The 17520-nt window shown below is 34.6% G+C and overlaps 2 protein-coding genes, 1 long non-coding RNA gene and 1 pseudogene across 6 annotated transcripts; 3 read left to right on the top strand and 1 right to left on the bottom strand.

The window, feature by feature from the left end:
• Window positions 1-610: 610 nt before the first annotated feature.
• On the top strand, window positions 611-5195 carry LOC105674765 (putative cystathionine gamma-lyase 2). 2 transcript variants are annotated; one of them, XM_012371329.2, is made up of 8 exons: window positions 611-762; window positions 1467-1769; window positions 2295-2436; window positions 3353-3775; window positions 3866-4001; window positions 4091-4243; window positions 4434-4599; window positions 4662-5195. In XM_012371329.2, the coding sequence occupies exons 3-8, from the start codon at window positions 2302-2304 to the stop codon at window positions 4804-4806; spliced, it is 1158 nt and encodes a 385-aa protein (XP_012226752.2). In that variant the 5' UTR covers window positions 611-762; window positions 1467-1769; window positions 2295-2301; the 3' UTR covers window positions 4807-5195. The 2 variants fall into 2 exon arrangements, with proteins under 2 accessions (XP_012226752.2, XP_067213931.1); XM_067357830.1 differs by lacking the exons at window positions 611-762; window positions 1467-1769 and adding an exon at window positions 1797-1914.
• Window positions 5196-6235: 1040 nt separating this feature from the next.
• LOC105674766 (cystathionine gamma-lyase-like) lies at window positions 6236-10004 on the top strand (annotated as a pseudogene).
• On the bottom strand, window positions 8666-9270 carry LOC137000645 (uncharacterized). Its single transcript, XR_010890912.1, has 3 exons — window positions 9151-9270; window positions 8814-9031; window positions 8666-8754 (listed from the first exon to the last, which is right to left on the bottom strand). It is a non-coding gene; the product is annotated as an uncharacterized lncRNA (long non-coding RNA).
• Window positions 10005-12444: 2440 nt separating the features above from the next.
• On the top strand, window positions 12445-17031 carry LOC105674761 (E3 ubiquitin-protein ligase MARCHF6). 3 transcript variants are annotated; one of them, XM_012371318.2, is made up of 7 exons: window positions 12445-12587; window positions 13233-13679; window positions 13769-14093; window positions 14195-14568; window positions 14716-15372; window positions 15450-15903; window positions 16016-17031. In XM_012371318.2, exons 2-7 carry the CDS (start codon window positions 13293-13295, stop codon window positions 16762-16764), a joined length of 2946 nt encoding a protein of 981 aa, XP_012226741.1. In that variant the 5' UTR covers window positions 12445-12587; window positions 13233-13292; the 3' UTR covers window positions 16765-17031. The 3 variants fall into 3 exon arrangements, with proteins under 3 accessions (XP_012226741.1, XP_012226743.1, XP_012226744.1); XM_012371320.2 differs by lacking the exon at window positions 12445-12587 and adding an exon at window positions 12593-12670; XM_012371321.2 differs by lacking the exon at window positions 12445-12587 and adding an exon at window positions 12695-12811.
• Window positions 17032-17520: the final 489 nt, after the last annotated feature.

Here is a 17520-nt window from a genome sequence, read left to right as displayed (position 1 = left end):
CAACATGGCTGTCGAGTATGGCAGTATTATGGCGAATTTCTACTGAGCGCGTCACGTGCGCGTCGTTCGTCGCGTCACGAATCAACCAATCAAAACATCCCATTTTATTAGCGCGGCAAACAATGCCATAAAATGGGATGTTTTGATTGGTTAATTCGTGATGCGACGGATGATGCGCGCTCAGTGGAAATTTGCCATTACTGTACACTCGATCACAGAAATGCTTTAACCACAGACTTCTATATATTACTAGACTGCTAACTCCTTATGCATAAGGCGTCCCTATTTCTTATGTACGAAACGGTACATAAGGGCTGCGTTCGGGGAGCGCACTATTAGCGCTATTTGCGTCTTCTATCTTTATCGCTCATTAGACATAAAACAAAGATAAAAGATGCAAATAGCGCTAATAACGCACTCCCCGTACGCAGCCAAGGTATTTCTTTCTGCGCATGCGCTTTGATGATGCATGTCACTACATACTACATTTGCTCATACATACAACACACACAAATTTGCTATTCTTTGGCAATAAATACACGTAAATTTAGCAACAAATTTTTCTATAAATCAATCTTTATTTGATATTTCTCTTTCGTTAATCTTGATTTCGCTGATTTATACTAGATTTCCGTCTCTTTCTCGAACACGAGAATATGAGGATGAATACAAGTGACAGTCATGTTGTATATATAAATGATAGAATGATAATATTACAAGAGTAATAAAACTGATAAGATGACATTTATCAGTCCGCCAATTGTAAGTTAAATGCATCGTTAATGCATGAAAAAAGCAAGAATAATACAATTTTATCACTTGTTAATGTTTGCTCCGACAGGATGAAATATTCGCTTTGCTGAAGCAAAACACGCAATTCGAGTAAATAATTATGCAATGTTAAAATTGTAACAACTTATGTAAATGAGATAACATTAATCCGTTATCTATAGGCCTGCTAGTTTTGGAAGTAAATAAAAATTTGTGGTAGAATAAATTTTTAAGAGACAAAAGATTAATAGAACAATATTAATTTTAATACAAACCAAAGAGCTTTTGCCAATTCTCTTTTATAACAATATTGTTTATACATGTTTAATGTAAATTTTTGCAATTGTACATTTTTTCAAAAATAAACTTTTATTAAATTTAACCCTTAATCCCAACTCATGGGTCGTTTTCGACCCAAGCGAAATTTCAAAGTGCTGTAAGGTACCTCCATTTCTTAATAACAAACTATATAAAAAAAATAATTTTTATCGAAATATTATAATTGGGACTTCAAGTTGAAGGTTGAAAGAAGCTCCATGAATTTTTTCAGATTTTTTAAAGCGTTTTTACTGATTCAAATAACGCAAAGACGCAAAGCGACCCATGAGTCGGGATTAAAGGTGCCGAAAAGAACCGTCGGGATTAAGGGTTAATTAAAATGTAATTTAGTTTAATTTAATTTGTTGTGTTTACAGATTAAAGGAACGAATAAACTGCTGACAATTTAAAAAAAATACTCTACTGACACGTTGCGATAATTCAACGATATATCAAATGTCGCGTAAGTGCATCGCCGTTTTGACAGTGTCACCACATTTAGCATCCCACCATTCTCTCATCAGACGAGTGACTGTGCACGTTGTAGACTGATAAATACGTACGTCGGTACGATCAATTCATTTTAGTTAAAGGTGTTCCAGCAAAAGCTTGGTATCAACAAAGTTATATTTCTTCCGCCAATTCGTCATCGGAACAAGGTCGTTTCATCATTCAAACTCGTAAGTGTGTGATCGGAACCAAAGAAGCACTTGTTCTCACCCGTTGCACTTTTCATACTGGAAATGCAATGGATATATAACTCGTGCTCTGAATGGAGCGAGATGATCAAGAACAAAAACAGAAAGTGCAGTGTAATAGAACGGAGTATGTGTATACTGCCGAAACTTAATTTAAATTTTTAGAATGAGCTATTAAATAATTTTAATTTCAATTTCGAAAAAAAATTGCTAATTGTTTTATACAACGAATAAGAAGAGTTTCTATTTTATCTAATCTAAATTTGAAATGTGCAACGTCAGGTTTCTAATTATCAGATATCGTATCAGATGTATTTTTTTTTTGTACAAGTTGTATCATGTAATACAAGTATATTATTATGTTATGATTACTATTATTATGGCATATTATTTTTTACATTTTTTATTAAGTGTATTGTATGTTACTAATTTTTCCTTTGCAATGTAAGAAATTGCAAGATATAATTGCATTATTTATTGCAATAGTGTAAAATTTTTGTTGAACAGGTTGAACATGGCTTCAGCAAGAGGTTTTTCGACTATAGCCATTCATGCTGGACAGGATCCGCAACAATGGACACATGCTTCAGTTGTTCCTCCTCTGGTGATGTCTACGAGTTTTCAACACGATGCTCCAGGGCAGCACAGAGTAAGTGCAAAATGTACTGATCTCATTCAAATGTACTGACACATTCAGCTCTTAATTGATGACAATGATTCTTCTCATTCACCTCTCATTCAATCCAATCATTATCAATTTGTTAGTAGATTAATTTCTGTTAATAAAATTATGCATAAATCACATCTATCTCAAAGTTATTTCTTACTAAAAAATTAAAATAAAAAGGAAAAATATATTTCTAAAATCCTAATCTAAAACCCTTATCTAAATGTTTAAGTCTTTAGACATAATTCAAATAACTTTAATGAGCTATAAATATGAATAGATATAAATTTAATGTCTTTAGATATAATTCAGATAAATTTAATGAGCTATAAATATGATTAGATATAAATTTAATCAGTCTTTAGATATAATTCAGATAAATTTAATGAGCCTGGATTTTGTTAAAATTATGTATAATGAAACTTTAATTTAAAAAACTTGAAATAAAGCTAAATAAAGCTAAATAAGGCTTTCTTCAGTGTTACAAATCACTAATCCATTACTAATAAAATTAAAACGTACGCATCCTTTTAAAAATACAATATTGAAAAAATCCGCAAACGCATAAATGTTAAGCAAAAGTGTGGTGTAATAGCGTATCAGACTTGTTGTAAATCATGTTATAGAGGTTGCAATGGACCGGTAGATCAGCCGTTATTTATTTAAAAGAAGTGTTCATAGTATACAAAAAGTGACCCGGTGACGGAAGAGTTAGAATTCACAAGTCAATTCAGTAAAATTTGATAAAAATCTTGTGGTCCATGGTTAAAATATAAGTTTGACTTGTCAATATTTGAAATATTATTGAGTTCAATAATATTATTTTGCCTTTTATTTTCTTGTGTGAAAATTTTAACTTTAATTTTATTTCAATTCTAATTTTGATTGTATTTTTCAGGGTTACGTTTACGGCAGAAGCGGCAATCCTACGCGCACCGTACTGGAAACATGTTTGGCAGCTTTAGAAGATGGCAAACACTGTCTGACGTTTGCCTCTGGCTTAGGCGCAACGACTGCAATTACAGCTTTAATACAAGCAGGAGATCACTTAGTCGCTTCAGATGATCTTTACGGTGGAACCAACCGTTTGTTCCAAAAATGTTTGATCAAGCAGAATATAAAATCGACATTTGTCGACATGACTAGTGTACAGAATGTTATAGATGCCATACAACCAAATACAAAGATGATCTGGCTGGAATCGCCGAGCAATCCATTGTTAAAAGTTGTAGATCTTAAAGCTCTTGTCGATGCCGTGAAATCTCGTCGTCCAGACATTATTGTAGTTGTCGACAATACCTTCTTGACATGCTATTTTCAAGTGAGTTTCCGTATTTCATAATGCTGAGAAAAACAATGTCTAATTACAAAAATAGAAACTACAATAAATATTAATTAACATTCAAAACAGAAACCACTCGAGTTTAAAGTTGACATTTCAATGTATTCACTTACGAAATACATGAACGGACATTTGGATGTTCTTATGGGTGCTGCAATCACGCGCCGGGACGATCTCGGAGAAAAGTTGCGATTTTTGCAAAAAGGTAGGCTCTAAATTTTTCCAAATCGTTAAAAGTTTTGTTATAGATATTCATCACATTTATATATATCTTTATATAAACCTTGATTTTAGTCATGGGCATCGTTCCATCACCTTTTGATTGCGCCTTAGTTAATCGTAGCTTAAAAACTCTCGAGCTTAGAATGCAGCGGCACATGGAAAACGGCTTGGCTGTGGCCAAGTTTCTAGAATCTCATTCGAATGTCGAGCGAGTTCTCCATCCCTGTATGTATCTGTATGGTTTATTATTCCTCTTATTTCGCGAAATGTAAAACAATACTGTACCTTAATTATCAACTTGTTAGTCGCTTATTTACTGCTTAATTAACGTTTTATCAAACGTGTAAAACAATGATAAAATATCCATAATGATAAAACATCCATAAAATAAAACTCACATATCGTTCTATTGCAGATTTCCCGTCACATCCACAGCACGATGTTGCACTTAAACAATCAACCGGACACAGTGGAATGGTCTCCTTTTATCTGAAAGGCAACTCTCACAAATTCCTGAAAGCATTGAAAGTTTTCACTCTAGGTGCATCCTTAGGAGGTTGCGAATCGCTAGCCGCATTACCGTAAGTAGAGATTAATCGATATTACATATTTAAGAAAATGTTAACGATTTTCACTCGTGTAGATGCATTATGACGCATGCATCCGTACCGGAAGATGAACGAGCAGCGTTAGGCGTAACTGATCAATTGATCAGACTGTCTGTCGGTCTGGAATCGAAGCAGGACCTCATAGCCGACATCCAACAAGCATTAGATGCCAGTCAATAAATTAAGAAATGCAAGATAACAGCGAATTAATAACAGATATTTTAATCTATATATATTAACTCTGTGTTCGCGCGTATAACTAACGTCAGGTACAATCTAATAGATTTCTATAATGCATATATGAATATTACATCAAGTTCACCTATCAATAGGTATACGAAGAGATTTTATTTTATAAAATATTTTTACATTCCATAGTTCTCAGATTTATATTAGGAACACTATACGACGCGGCAATGTTTTGACATGTTATTGTTCGTTCCGATTTCTTTTGGTTTTGTTTGTGCCTTTCTGAGAATGTGCGAATTTTCTGAAGAAACAACGAATTACATTTTTAAATTAATATACAGTTATTATGTTGTAAAGTACGAATAAAAAAATATCAAATACTCTTATTGTTAGTGAATCATAAAAATTGACTTCATAACCGAGAAATACAATAAACATGATTTGCATTGATTGCACCTTGCCTTAAAATAATATATACTCGCTGAGAAATACCGTTATATAAAAACTGGACATTATTTGTACTACAATGATTATAAGACTTTTGTTAGTGATTATAAGACAAATCAAGAGACATTTCAAAGATGTTATGTAAAAGTGTTGGCAACACGTTTGCTTTATTATGGATATTTTATATGATATTGTGTGACGCGACAAATGAAGTACATTTTTTTTATCAATAATGCGCCACACAATAATTGCTATTCTTTAGCAATAAATACACGTAAATTTAGCAAATTTTGCCATAAATAAATCTTTATTTGATATTTCTCTTTCGTTAATCTTGATTTCGCTGATTTATACTAGATTTCCGTCTCTTTCTCGAACACGAGAATATGAGGATGAATACAAGTGACAATCATGTTGTATATATAAACGATAGAATGATAATATTACAGGAGTAATGAAACTGATAAGATGACATTTATCAGTCCGCCAATTGTAAGTTAAATGCATCGTTAAATGCATAAAAAAAGCAAGAATAATACAATTTTATCACTTGTTAATATTTGCTCCGACAAGATGAAATATTCGCTTTGCTGAAGCAAAATACACAATTCGAGTAAACAATTATGCAATGTTAAAATTGTAACAACTTATGTAAATGAGATAACATTTATCCGTTATCTATAGGCCTGCTAATTTTAGAAGTAAACGAAAATTTGTGGTAGAATAAATTTTTAAGAGACAAAAGATTAATAGAACAATATTAATTTTGATACAAAGCAAAAAGCTCTTGCCGATTCTCTTTTATAATAATGTTGTTTATACATGTTTAATGTAAATTTTTGCAATTGCACATTTTTTCAAAAATAAACTTTTATCAAATTTAATTAAAATAAAATTTAATTTAATTTAATTTGTTGTGTTTACAGATTAAAAGAACTAATAAACTGCTGACAATTTGAAAAAATACTCTACTGACACGTTGCGATAATACAACGATATATCAAATGTCGCATAAGTGCATCGCTGTTTCGACAGTGTCATCACATTTAGCATCCCACCATTCTTTCATCAAACAAGTGACTGTGCACGTTGTAGACTGATAAATACGTACGTCGGTACGATCAATTCATTTTGGTTGAAGGTGTTCCAGCAAAAGTTCGGTATCAACAAAGTTATATTTCTTCCGCCAATTCGTCGTCAGGACAAGGTCGTTTCATCATTCAAACTCGTAAGTGTGTGATCGGAACCAAGGAAGCACTTGTTCTTACCCGTTGCACTTTTCATACCGGAAATGCAACGGATATAACTCGTGCTCTGAATGGAGCGAGATGATCAAGAACAAAAACAGAAAGTGCAGTGTAATAAAACAAAGTATGTGTATACTGCCGAAACTTAATTTAAATTTTTAGAACAAGATACTATAAAAAATTTCAAGTGTTTCAATTTCGAAAGAAAATTGCCAATTGTTTTATACAACGAATAAGAAGAGTTTCTATTTTATCTAATCTAAATTTGAAATGCGCAACGTCAGGTTTCTAATTATCAGATATCGTATTGATGATGTTGTATTTTTTTTGTACAAATTGTATCATGTAATACAAGTATATTATTATGTTATGATTACTATTATTATGGCATATTATTTTTTATATTTTTTATTAAGTGTATTGTATGTTACTAATTTTTTCTTTGCAATGTAAGAAATTGCAAGATATAATTGCATTATTTATTGCAATAGTGTAAAATTTTTGTTGAACAGGTCATGGCTTCAGCAAGAGATTTTTCGACTATAGCCATTCATGCTGGACAGGATCCGCAACAATGGACACATGCTTCAATTGTTCCTCCTCTGGTGATGTCTACGAGTTTTCAACAGGATGCTCCAGGGCAGCACAGAGTAAGTGCAAAATGTACTGACCTCATTCAAATGTACTGACACATTCAGCTCTTAATTGATGACAATGATTCTTCTCATTCACCTCTCATTCAATCCAATTATTATTAATTTGTTAGTAAATTAATTTCTGTTAATAAAATTATGCATAAATCACATCTATCTCAAAGTTATTTCTTACTAAAAAATTAAAATAAAAAGGAAAAATATATTTCTAAAATCCTAATTTAAACCCTTATCTAAATGTTTAAGTCTTTAGACATAATTCAAATAACTTTAATGAGCTATAAATATGAATAGATATAAATTGAATGTCTTTAGATATAATTCAGATAAATTTAATGAGCTATAAAAAAGATTAGATATAAATTTAATCAGTCTTTAGATATAATTCAGATAAATTTAATGAGCCTGGATGTTGTTAAAATTATGTATAATAAAATTTTAATTAAAAAAACTTGAAATAAGGCTTTCTAAAAATAAATAAAGCTGAATAAGGCTAAATAAGACTTTCTTCAGTGCTACAAATTGCTAATCCATTATTAATAAAATTAAAACATACGCATCCTTTTAAAAATACAATATTGAAAAAATCCACAAACGCATAAACGTTAAGCAAAAGTGTGGTGTAATAGCGTATCGGTCTTGTTGTAAATCATGTTATATAGGTTGCAATGGATCGGTAGATTAGATTATTTATTTAAAAGAAGTATCCATAGTATACAAAAAGTGACCCGGTGATGAAAGAGTTAGAATTTACAAGTCAGTTCAGTAAAATTTGGTAAAAATCTTGTGGTCCATGGTTAAAATATGAGTTGACTCGTAAATGTTTGAAATATTATTGAGTTCAATAATATTCAATCAATAATATTATTTCGCTTTTTATTTTCTTGTGTGAAAATTTTAATTTTAATTTTATTTCAATTCTAATTTGATTGTTTTTTCAGGGTTACGAATACGGCAGAAGCGGCAATCCTACACGCAACGTACTGGAAACATGTTTGGCAGCTTTAGAAAATGGTAAACATGGTCTGACGTTTGCCTCTGGCTTAGGCGCAACGACTACAATTACAGCATTAATGCAAGCAGGAGATCACTTAATCTGCAGATGACCTTTACGGTGGAACCACCGTTTACTTCCAAAAATGTTTGATCAAGCAGAACATAAAATCGACATTTGTCGACATGACTAGTGTACAGAATGTTATAGATGCCATACAACCAAATACAAAGATGATCTGGCTGGAATCGCCAAGCAATCCATTGTTAAAAGTTGTAGATCTTAAAGCTCTTGTCGATACTGTGAAATCTCGTCGTCCAGACATTATTGTAGTTGTCGACAATACCTTCTTGACATGCTACTTTCAAGTGAGTTTCCGTATTTCATACTGAGAAAAATAATGTCTAATTACGAAAATAGAAACTACAATATATATTAATTAACATTCAAAACAGAAACCACTCGAGTTTAAGGTTGACATTTCAATGTATTCACTTACGAAATACATGAACGGACACTCGGATGTTATTATGGGTGCCGCAATCACACGCCGGGACGATCTCGCAGAAAAGTTGCGATTCTTGTAAAACGGTAGGCTCTAAATTTTTCCAAATCGGTAAAAGTTTTGTTATAGGTATTCATCACATTTATATATACCTTGATTTTAGCCATGGGCATTGTTCCATCGCCTTTTGATTGCGCCTTAGTTAATCGTAGCATAAAAACTCTCGGGCTTAGAATGCAGCGGCACATGGAAAACGGCTTGGCTGTGGCCAAGTTCCTAGAATCTCATTCGAATGTCGAGCGAGTGTTCCATCCCTGTATGTATCTGTATGGTTTATTACTCCTCTTATCTCGCGAAATGTAAAACAATACTGTACCTTAATTATCAACTTGTCAGTCGCTTATTTACTGCTTAATTAACGTTTTATCAAACGTGTAAAACAATGATAAAATATCCATAATGATAAAACATCCATAAAATAAAACTCACATATCGTTCTATTGCAGATCTCCCATCACATCCACAGCACGATGTTGCACTTAAACAATCAACCGGACACAGTGGAATGGTCTCCTTTTATCTGAAAGGCAACTCTCACAAATTCTTGAAAGCATTGAAAGCCTTCACTTTATGTGTGTCCTTAGGAGGTTTCGAATCGCTAGCCTCATCACCGTAAGTAGAGATTAATCGATGTTACATATTTAAGAAAATGTTAACGATTTTCACTCGTGTAGATCCACTATGATGCCTGCATTCGTATCGAAAGATGAACGAGCAGCGTCAGGCGTAACTGATCAATTGATCAGATTGTCTGTCGGTCTGGAATCGAAGCAGGACCTCATAGCCGACATCCAACAAGCATTAGATGCCAGTCAATAAATTAAGAAATGCAAGATAACAGCGAATTAATAACAGATATTTTAATCTATATATATTAACTCTGTGTTCGCGCGTATAACTAACGTCAGGTACAATCTAGTAGATTTCTATAATGCGTATATGAATATTAGATCAAGCCCACCTATCAATAGGTATATAAAGAGATTTTATTTTTATAAAACATTTTTACATTCCATAGTTCTCAGATGTATATTAGGAACACTATACGACGCGACAATGTTTTGACATGTTATTGCTCGTCCCGATTTCTTTTGGTTTTGTTAGTGCCTTTCTGAGAATGTGCGAATAGATATTTTCTGAAGAAACAACGAATTACATCTTTAAATTAATATAGTTATTATGTTGTAGAGTACGAATAAAAAAATATGAAATATTCTTATTGTTAGTGGATTATAAAAATTGACTTCATAACCGAGAAATATAATAAACATGATTTGCATTGATTGCGATTGCACCTTGCCTTAAATTAATATATACTCGCTAAGAAATACCGTTATATAAAAACTGGACATCATTTGTACTACCAATGTAATACATTTGATTCGAGTTCCATAACGTTAGATCAAACAAGCACGTTCATGTCATGTGCCCGTGCGGAGTTATTTAAAACAAAAACCGAATGAGCAGCGGTCGTTGGTCAAACGTACCGCGGGAAATATCACGATGCACTGCTGATGTACTGCACTACCAGAACGACGCCAGAACGCACAAAGCACAACACAGTGGCTTATAGCGTTTTCGATTATACAGGATTTGAACGACCCAGGGTTGATCAATCACTATTTTACTATAAATGCAAGTCTTTCATTGGTGGAGAGGTTGCAATGACGTCATTAACCAACCCTGGGTCGTTCAAATCCTGTATAATCGAAAACGCTATTAGTTTACACCGATTGTTTAGTACACGTATCAAATACTAAATCAGCTTTTTTGATTGGTGTAGATTTTACACTAAACGATTTATACCTATCGGAGAAGCAGATTTAGTATTTGATACGCGTACTAAACAATCGGTGTAAACTAATAGCGTTTTCGATTATACAGGATTTGAACGACCCAGGGTTGATCAATCACTATTTTACTATAAATGCAAGTCTTTCATTGGTGGAGAGGTTGCAATGACGTCATTAACCAACCCTGGGTCGTTCAAATCCTGTATAATCGAAAACGCTATAAGTCAGTACTGTGGACGCGCTCGTGAGTGTCTGAATCACATAATTTCGTATAAATTTTTAATGTAAGTATTGACGATTGCGATTGTGAGAAATGACCTAAAAATATGAAATAAATCCTGGGATTTCATTAAAATTATGCATTTTTGGGACAAAAATCTTCAATTACTGGACACGGGACCAGCCGACGAATTCCGGGATTTTCCCGGAAATCCCGGCGATTTGACAATTCTAGTGCCAGTCCACCCATTAAGCCTTGTGTCCACGATACTAGAACTCGGATCATGTACACACTGAATTTGGATGCAAAACTCGAATAAGAAGCTCAAACGAAAAAATGCGTTGCGTCCCATTTTTCGGTACGAGTTATTGCGAGTTATTAGATTTTACTAGTTTCTTTTACTATCTGTCAAGACAAAATATAAGATACTTATAGTGATACGAGATACTGTGAACAATATAAATAATATTTTAGTAAGTAATTATAGAATTGAAAAAATAAGAGAAATATAATTCTTAAATAAAATAAATTAATAAGATTAATAATTAATAAGATTTACATAAGTAGTTATTATTAGTTTTAATGCAGATTAAATTAGACATTAAAAATATATTATAACCTATATATACATATTATTTTTCAAGAAAAGTATAATAATATATAAAATTGATTTTCAGAAAAAAACTTTTTTTATAATAAAAAATGGATAATAAGGAAAATGTTAAAATTTTATTAATGTTATATCAACAACATTCTTGTTTATATGTTACAAAAAGTGTTGATTATCATAATCGTATAAAACGAGATCAAGCTTTACAGATAATCTGTAATCAGTACAAAGAATTAACAGGACAACCACTAACAACTGAAATTGCAAAAAAAAAATTAATAATTTAAGATCACAATATCTGGACCATCTAAATAAAATAAAAAATTCGAAATCAAGCGGTGCATCACTTGATGATATCTATAAACCAACTTGGCAATATATAACATAGATCAGAAAATCATCGTAAAGAATCGTAACTCGATTACAACGCTAACTATATTCAGCCAAGTATAAATATTATTGTTCGAGGACTCGGACCGAGATCTCGGATTGAGTTCTAGCATCGTGGACACAAGGCTTTACAAGTATCAAAAACAGATTTACATATAATCCCGTATGTTCCCCTAAAATTAAATGCAATCACAATTATTTTTATATAATTGAGCACAAATTTATAGAACTGAATTTTAGATGATTGCAAATATGAAGAATATATAAATAAATAAATAAATATATAATAATAAAATAATAATATAATAATAATACATAATAATAATATAATAATAAATAAATATATAAATTAGTCACTATTTTAGTTACTATAAATTCAAGTCTTTTATTGGCAATGGACGCGTTCAGAAAACACACAGTTGCACAACTGTTGTGTATGCTTGTCAACACTCGACGTTGATTTGTTGGCTCTAAAAGATCCGATAGAATACTCCAATGGCGATGAGCGCTCACACAACCGTTGTGTTTTCTGAACTCGCATAATGGCGATGACGTCATTAATCAACCTTAATCAATTAAAATCCGTTCACTTGCACACCAGCATGATGGATGCCAATTGGCTGTTGCATCGGTATTTTCGACAGTCCCTATTCGATAGCCAATTATTACGTTTAATGAGCAGATTGCAGCCATGCTTTTTGAAGCAATCTGCGTGTCGATGCTCCTGGGAACTTTTACGTCAAGTTTCAAACCCTGCCATCGCCAGATAGAAAGAACTGGAAGTAGCAGTAGACATTTTTCGATATTTTGCATAATAATTTTCTATTTGATATATTTTTGTTTGGATACACGCGTAAGTAACGTATTACGTGTCCTCTCGTATTATTGTTGGCGTGATAAAGAGGGATAACAGTTTTTTGCGCGGATGATCAATGCGTATGTCTGATAACGCGATTTCTGTTTTGCAGCTGATCATATTTTTTTCTAAAGTGAATTTCAACAATTTGTTGCCTGAGGCATCTTTCGTGTCGATTACAGCTCGTTAACGACATGAATAGCATTATTAGCGATGCACATGTAAATTTGACATGTCATTTCGGATGACTGGGTTTTTTTATGTTAGATTTGTGGACATAAATGCGCAATTAGTCATTATTTAACTCTTAAATGCAGGCGATTTAAAATTAAGTATCACACGAGCATTTCTACAGATTAAATCGATTATTAAAATACTTTTTTCCCGTTAACATTTTTTTTCGAGATAATACAAGTTTTTATCAAAACATATCAAGAAAGAATATGATTATATCACGAGAATATGTTTATATCACAAATGAATGATCTGTGTAGTGTAATAGTCTTTGAAAATTAATTATTTCGTACACTAATTAGTACGCGTAAGATATTGCAACACAGAATTTCACAACAGTATAAATATACATTATTGTACTTGTTATCTATGCAATGGGATTTTATAAATTTCTAATTTTGCTTTCAGCGATAGAAGATTTCTTCTGACTTCCTGTTTGTGATATATGGATTTTTTTAAATACCAAACATGACGGAGGACATGTTGGGTACAGATATCTGCAGGGTCTGTCGATCCGAAGGCCTTGCAGACAGACCTCTATTCCATCCTTGCATTTGCACAGGCAGCATTAAATGGATACATCAAGAATGTCTGGTACAGTGGATGCGTTATTCACGCAAAGAGTACTGCGAGCTCTGTGGCTATCGCTTCTCGTTTACACCTATATACAGCCCAGACATGCCACGTCGTTTACCGCTAAGAGATGTTGTAGGTGGTTTATTTACAAGCATTGTCACTGCTGTGAAGTATTGGTTACATTACACGTTGGTGGCAGCTGCATGGCTGGGAATTGTTCCTTTAACCGCCTGTCGCACATATAGAGCTCTCTTCAGCGGTCCGTTTGATGTAGTTCGAGTAAGTGATAAATATATATAGACTGATCTTTAATACAATTAAATTTGCAAGTGCAATTGTTAAATTTATGAATAATTTTATATTTACAGATAATGTCGTTACCGATGGATATACTCTCAACGGAAAATATCTCGTCGGATGTGTTTCACGGTTGTTTCGTAGTTACCTGTACTCTGTTTGCGTTTATCGGTTTAGTATGGCTGCGCGAGCAGATCCTACATGCTGGAGGACCTGATTGGCTTGAGAGAGACAATGTGCAGTTGCCTCCTGTCGACAATCCGCCACAAGTAAACGCACAACAACCGCAGCAACCTCAGGAACAACGCGTTGCACCACAAGAAGTTCAGAACAACAATAATGTCCCTCCTTTTGTCGATCCACCTATTCCACAAGAAGAAGAGCTACAGAACGAAGGTATTTCATACTTCAATAAACAGGACTTTTTATAGTTATACAAAATTATCGCGCTTATCACGCAGATATCTAATAATAGTTTTTTTATTTACTATGTGAAGACCAACGTCCTATATACCGAGAAGTGGCAGATAATTTGGCCAACAATCCACGAATTGGTGAACCTGAGAATCTAGCGAGAGACATACAGGCACCAGTTCCTCCTGCACCACCTCTTCCAATCGGAGATGAGCCCGGTGCAGACAATGCAGCAGCAAATGCAGCTGGTGGTGAGCGCTGGGCGAGAGGACATGCGGTACAAGCGCCTGTCGGCGGACAAGCACAGGGTGAAGCCGAAGAAGCCAATTGGAATCCTATGGAATGGGATAGACCCGCTGAAGAACTAACTTGGGAACGCCTTTTAGGATTGGACGGATCTCTTGTCTTTCTTGAACATGTTTTCTGGGTTGTATCTCTAAACACTCTTTTCATTATGGTGAGTTTATCACAGAGATAAAACATTTTTGAATAGTATATATAATAATATGATTAATATAGTAGTTAAAATAATATGTGATTAAACTTTTAAATTATTTTAAATATCTTGCAAAAATAATTTTTTTTCTTTTTTACTTTTTTTTAGGTATTTGCTTTCTGTCCTTATCACATTGGTCACTCCGCGATAGAGGGATTAAAATTGGAGGAGCATGCAGTGGCATCGCACTTTGAAGGCTTACTGACCACATTGTGTGGTTACTGCATAATCGGACTTTCTCTAGTGATTCTCCATACTCTCACCGCTCTGTTAGGCTTTCAGCGTTCCCAACGAATCTTAGGGCTTTGCTACGTTATCGTCAAGGTTTCTTTGCTCTCCGTCGTGGAGATCGGCGTACTTCCATTAGTTTGCGGCTGGTGGTTGGATATTTGCTCGTTGGCGATGTTCGACGCCACGCTTAAAGATAGAGAATCCTCATTCAGACTCGCTCCTGGCACATCCATGTTCATTCATTGGCTGGTGGGAATGGTCTATATATATTATTTCGCATCGTTCATTCTTCTTTTACGTGAAGTTCTGCGACCCGGGGTTCTTTGGTTTCTGCGAAATCTGAACGATCCTGATTTCTCCCCTATACAAGAAATGATACATCTTCCCATACTACGTCATGTGCGGCGACTGGTCGCATCCGCGATCATATTCGGCACGGCAATTTTACTGATGTTGTGGTTGCCAGTAAAGATTTTGAGATGGGCCTGGCCAGGATTTTTACCTTACACCGTGACCGTGCAAAGTGAAGCTCAGGTGAGAAACATAATAATCACATTATTTGATTTTACTCCTTGTTACAGCAATTATAATGTGATGTTTCGCAAATGTAGGTCAGCGAACTTTCGTTAGAGCTCCTTCTGCTACAAGTAATTCTTCCCGCACTATTGGAACAATCGCATACCCGTACGTGGTTGAAAGCCCTCGTGCGAGCTTGGTGTCGCGTAGTAGCATGGATGCTGGATCTGCAATCGTATCTTTTGCGAGATCAAGCCGATGATCCCGGACCGGCTGTTATCGAGGAACCGCAGCATCCGGACTTGGGCGCTGCACATCATGCGCTGTTACAAAGAGAGGGACCGACGGGATATCAGCCTTATGTCAGACCGCGTTGGTTTCCCGCGAGATTGGTCGGGCTTTTACTCTGCGTCTGCGTGTCACTCGTAATCGCCAGTCTAATTGCCATGACTCTGCCCGTATGGCTTGGACGTAGGGTGATGGCCTTGTGGATGGTAGGAGCGCCCGCTCCGTCACCGCCCGTGCTACCACCTACGTTAACCGGATCCGGTGAGTCGCGCATAAATTATCTTAGTTATAATTTTCCATACAAACGTTTGCAAATTATAAATAAATTTTATTTTCGCATTAATCGTATATCTCATTCTGCTTTTACTTCTAGATGGTGGCGAGAGTGTGAGCTCTCTTTCTGGAAGAGTGCACGAAGTATACACGATAGCATGCGGAACGTATGTATGTTGGGCCGCGGCGCGAGGCTTGGCATTAGCATTCTCCTGGCTGCCTCGTGGCCGAAGAGCCATTTTAGATCGGATTAAACACTGGGCAATCTTAGGAGTGAAAGCCTCGGTGGCGTTTGTACTACTCGTCGGTGTCATACCGCTCTTGTTTGGTCTTCTTCTGGAGTTAGTAGTGGTAGTTCCGTTACGTGTCCCATTAGAGCAAAATCCCATCTTATTCATCTGGCAGGATTGGGCATTAGGCGTACTTTACACGAAGATAGCTACCGCCGTGACGATGATGGGACCTGACTGGAGAATACGTCTTGCTATCGAACGAGCATACAACGACGGAATAAGAGAAATGGATTTGAAATTTGTTGTAAAAGAGTTAGCGGCCCCCGTTATATGTTGCTTCGGTCTCGCTCTCGCGGTTCCTTACGCCGTGGCCTACGGAATAGTTCCGCTTCTCGTGACCAATCTACAGACCCAAATCCTTATCGCTAGGCGCCTATATCCTTTCCTACTTCTAGTAAATTTGGTCTGCATAGTGATCTGCGTTCAAATACGCCAATTCAAGAAGCTTTATGAGCATATTAAGAACGATAAATACCTCGTGGGGCAAAGGCTCGTGAATTACGAGCATCGCAACAAATCGCAGTCGCAAGAGCATCAATCGCAGAGACCGAGCTAACGACATCCGTACACATAATATGGTGGAAGATGATGGAGTTAGGTTTAGCTTCGTGTACATTCTCTTTAACAACCACGATGATTGATAATTTATATTAGAGTCATGGATTTATTTTTAATATGTTATAATTTATTGATGTAAAGCGATACCGAATAAATCAAAAAGACTGTTACCCATTGTATCGCTTTTTACTTCAATGTTACGCAATTTTAACATCATGTGTACTTTAAACTATCTTAAAAAATAAAATATGAGACTTCAATCGCATTACTTTGCGACAATGAAGAACAATTTATGGTCATAGAAATATGGCGAATATATTGAAAAGAAACACCATTCTTTTTATTCTTTGGCAGATATTTTCAAGATTTTGACATGGTTTGGTATGCCTTTGTAATATTCCAAGAATAATGTTGACATGTCATTATATGGAAAATTAAAACTACATAAAGGCACGTAACAGAAAGTTACAAAATATGCATAGGCAAGTATAACAACGCTACAAATATAAATGTATAGAATATAATGAAATCTTTCAAGAATTCTTTAGATTTTAGATTAATGAAAAAAAAGAAAGTATATTGTGGTCGTGTTATCTAGTATTGTAGAATATAACTTCAATTTAAGTAAGAGAACGTCTGCATATTCGACTGGCGATGAATATAGGAAATTTTATTTGTACAATTTCAAATATTTTTGGATTTATGGATTCATATATTTGCGCAAATTAAAATTCGTATATAAATTATAATTATA

The sequence above is a fragment of the Linepithema humile genome, chromosome 6 (assembly GCF_040581485.1).
Source record: "Linepithema humile isolate Giens D197 chromosome 6, Lhum_UNIL_v1.0, whole genome shotgun sequence".
In the NCBI taxonomy this organism is placed as follows: Eukaryota; Metazoa; Arthropoda; class Insecta; order Hymenoptera; family Formicidae; genus Linepithema; species Linepithema humile.
This window is presented reverse-complemented; position numbering and strand designations above follow the sequence as displayed.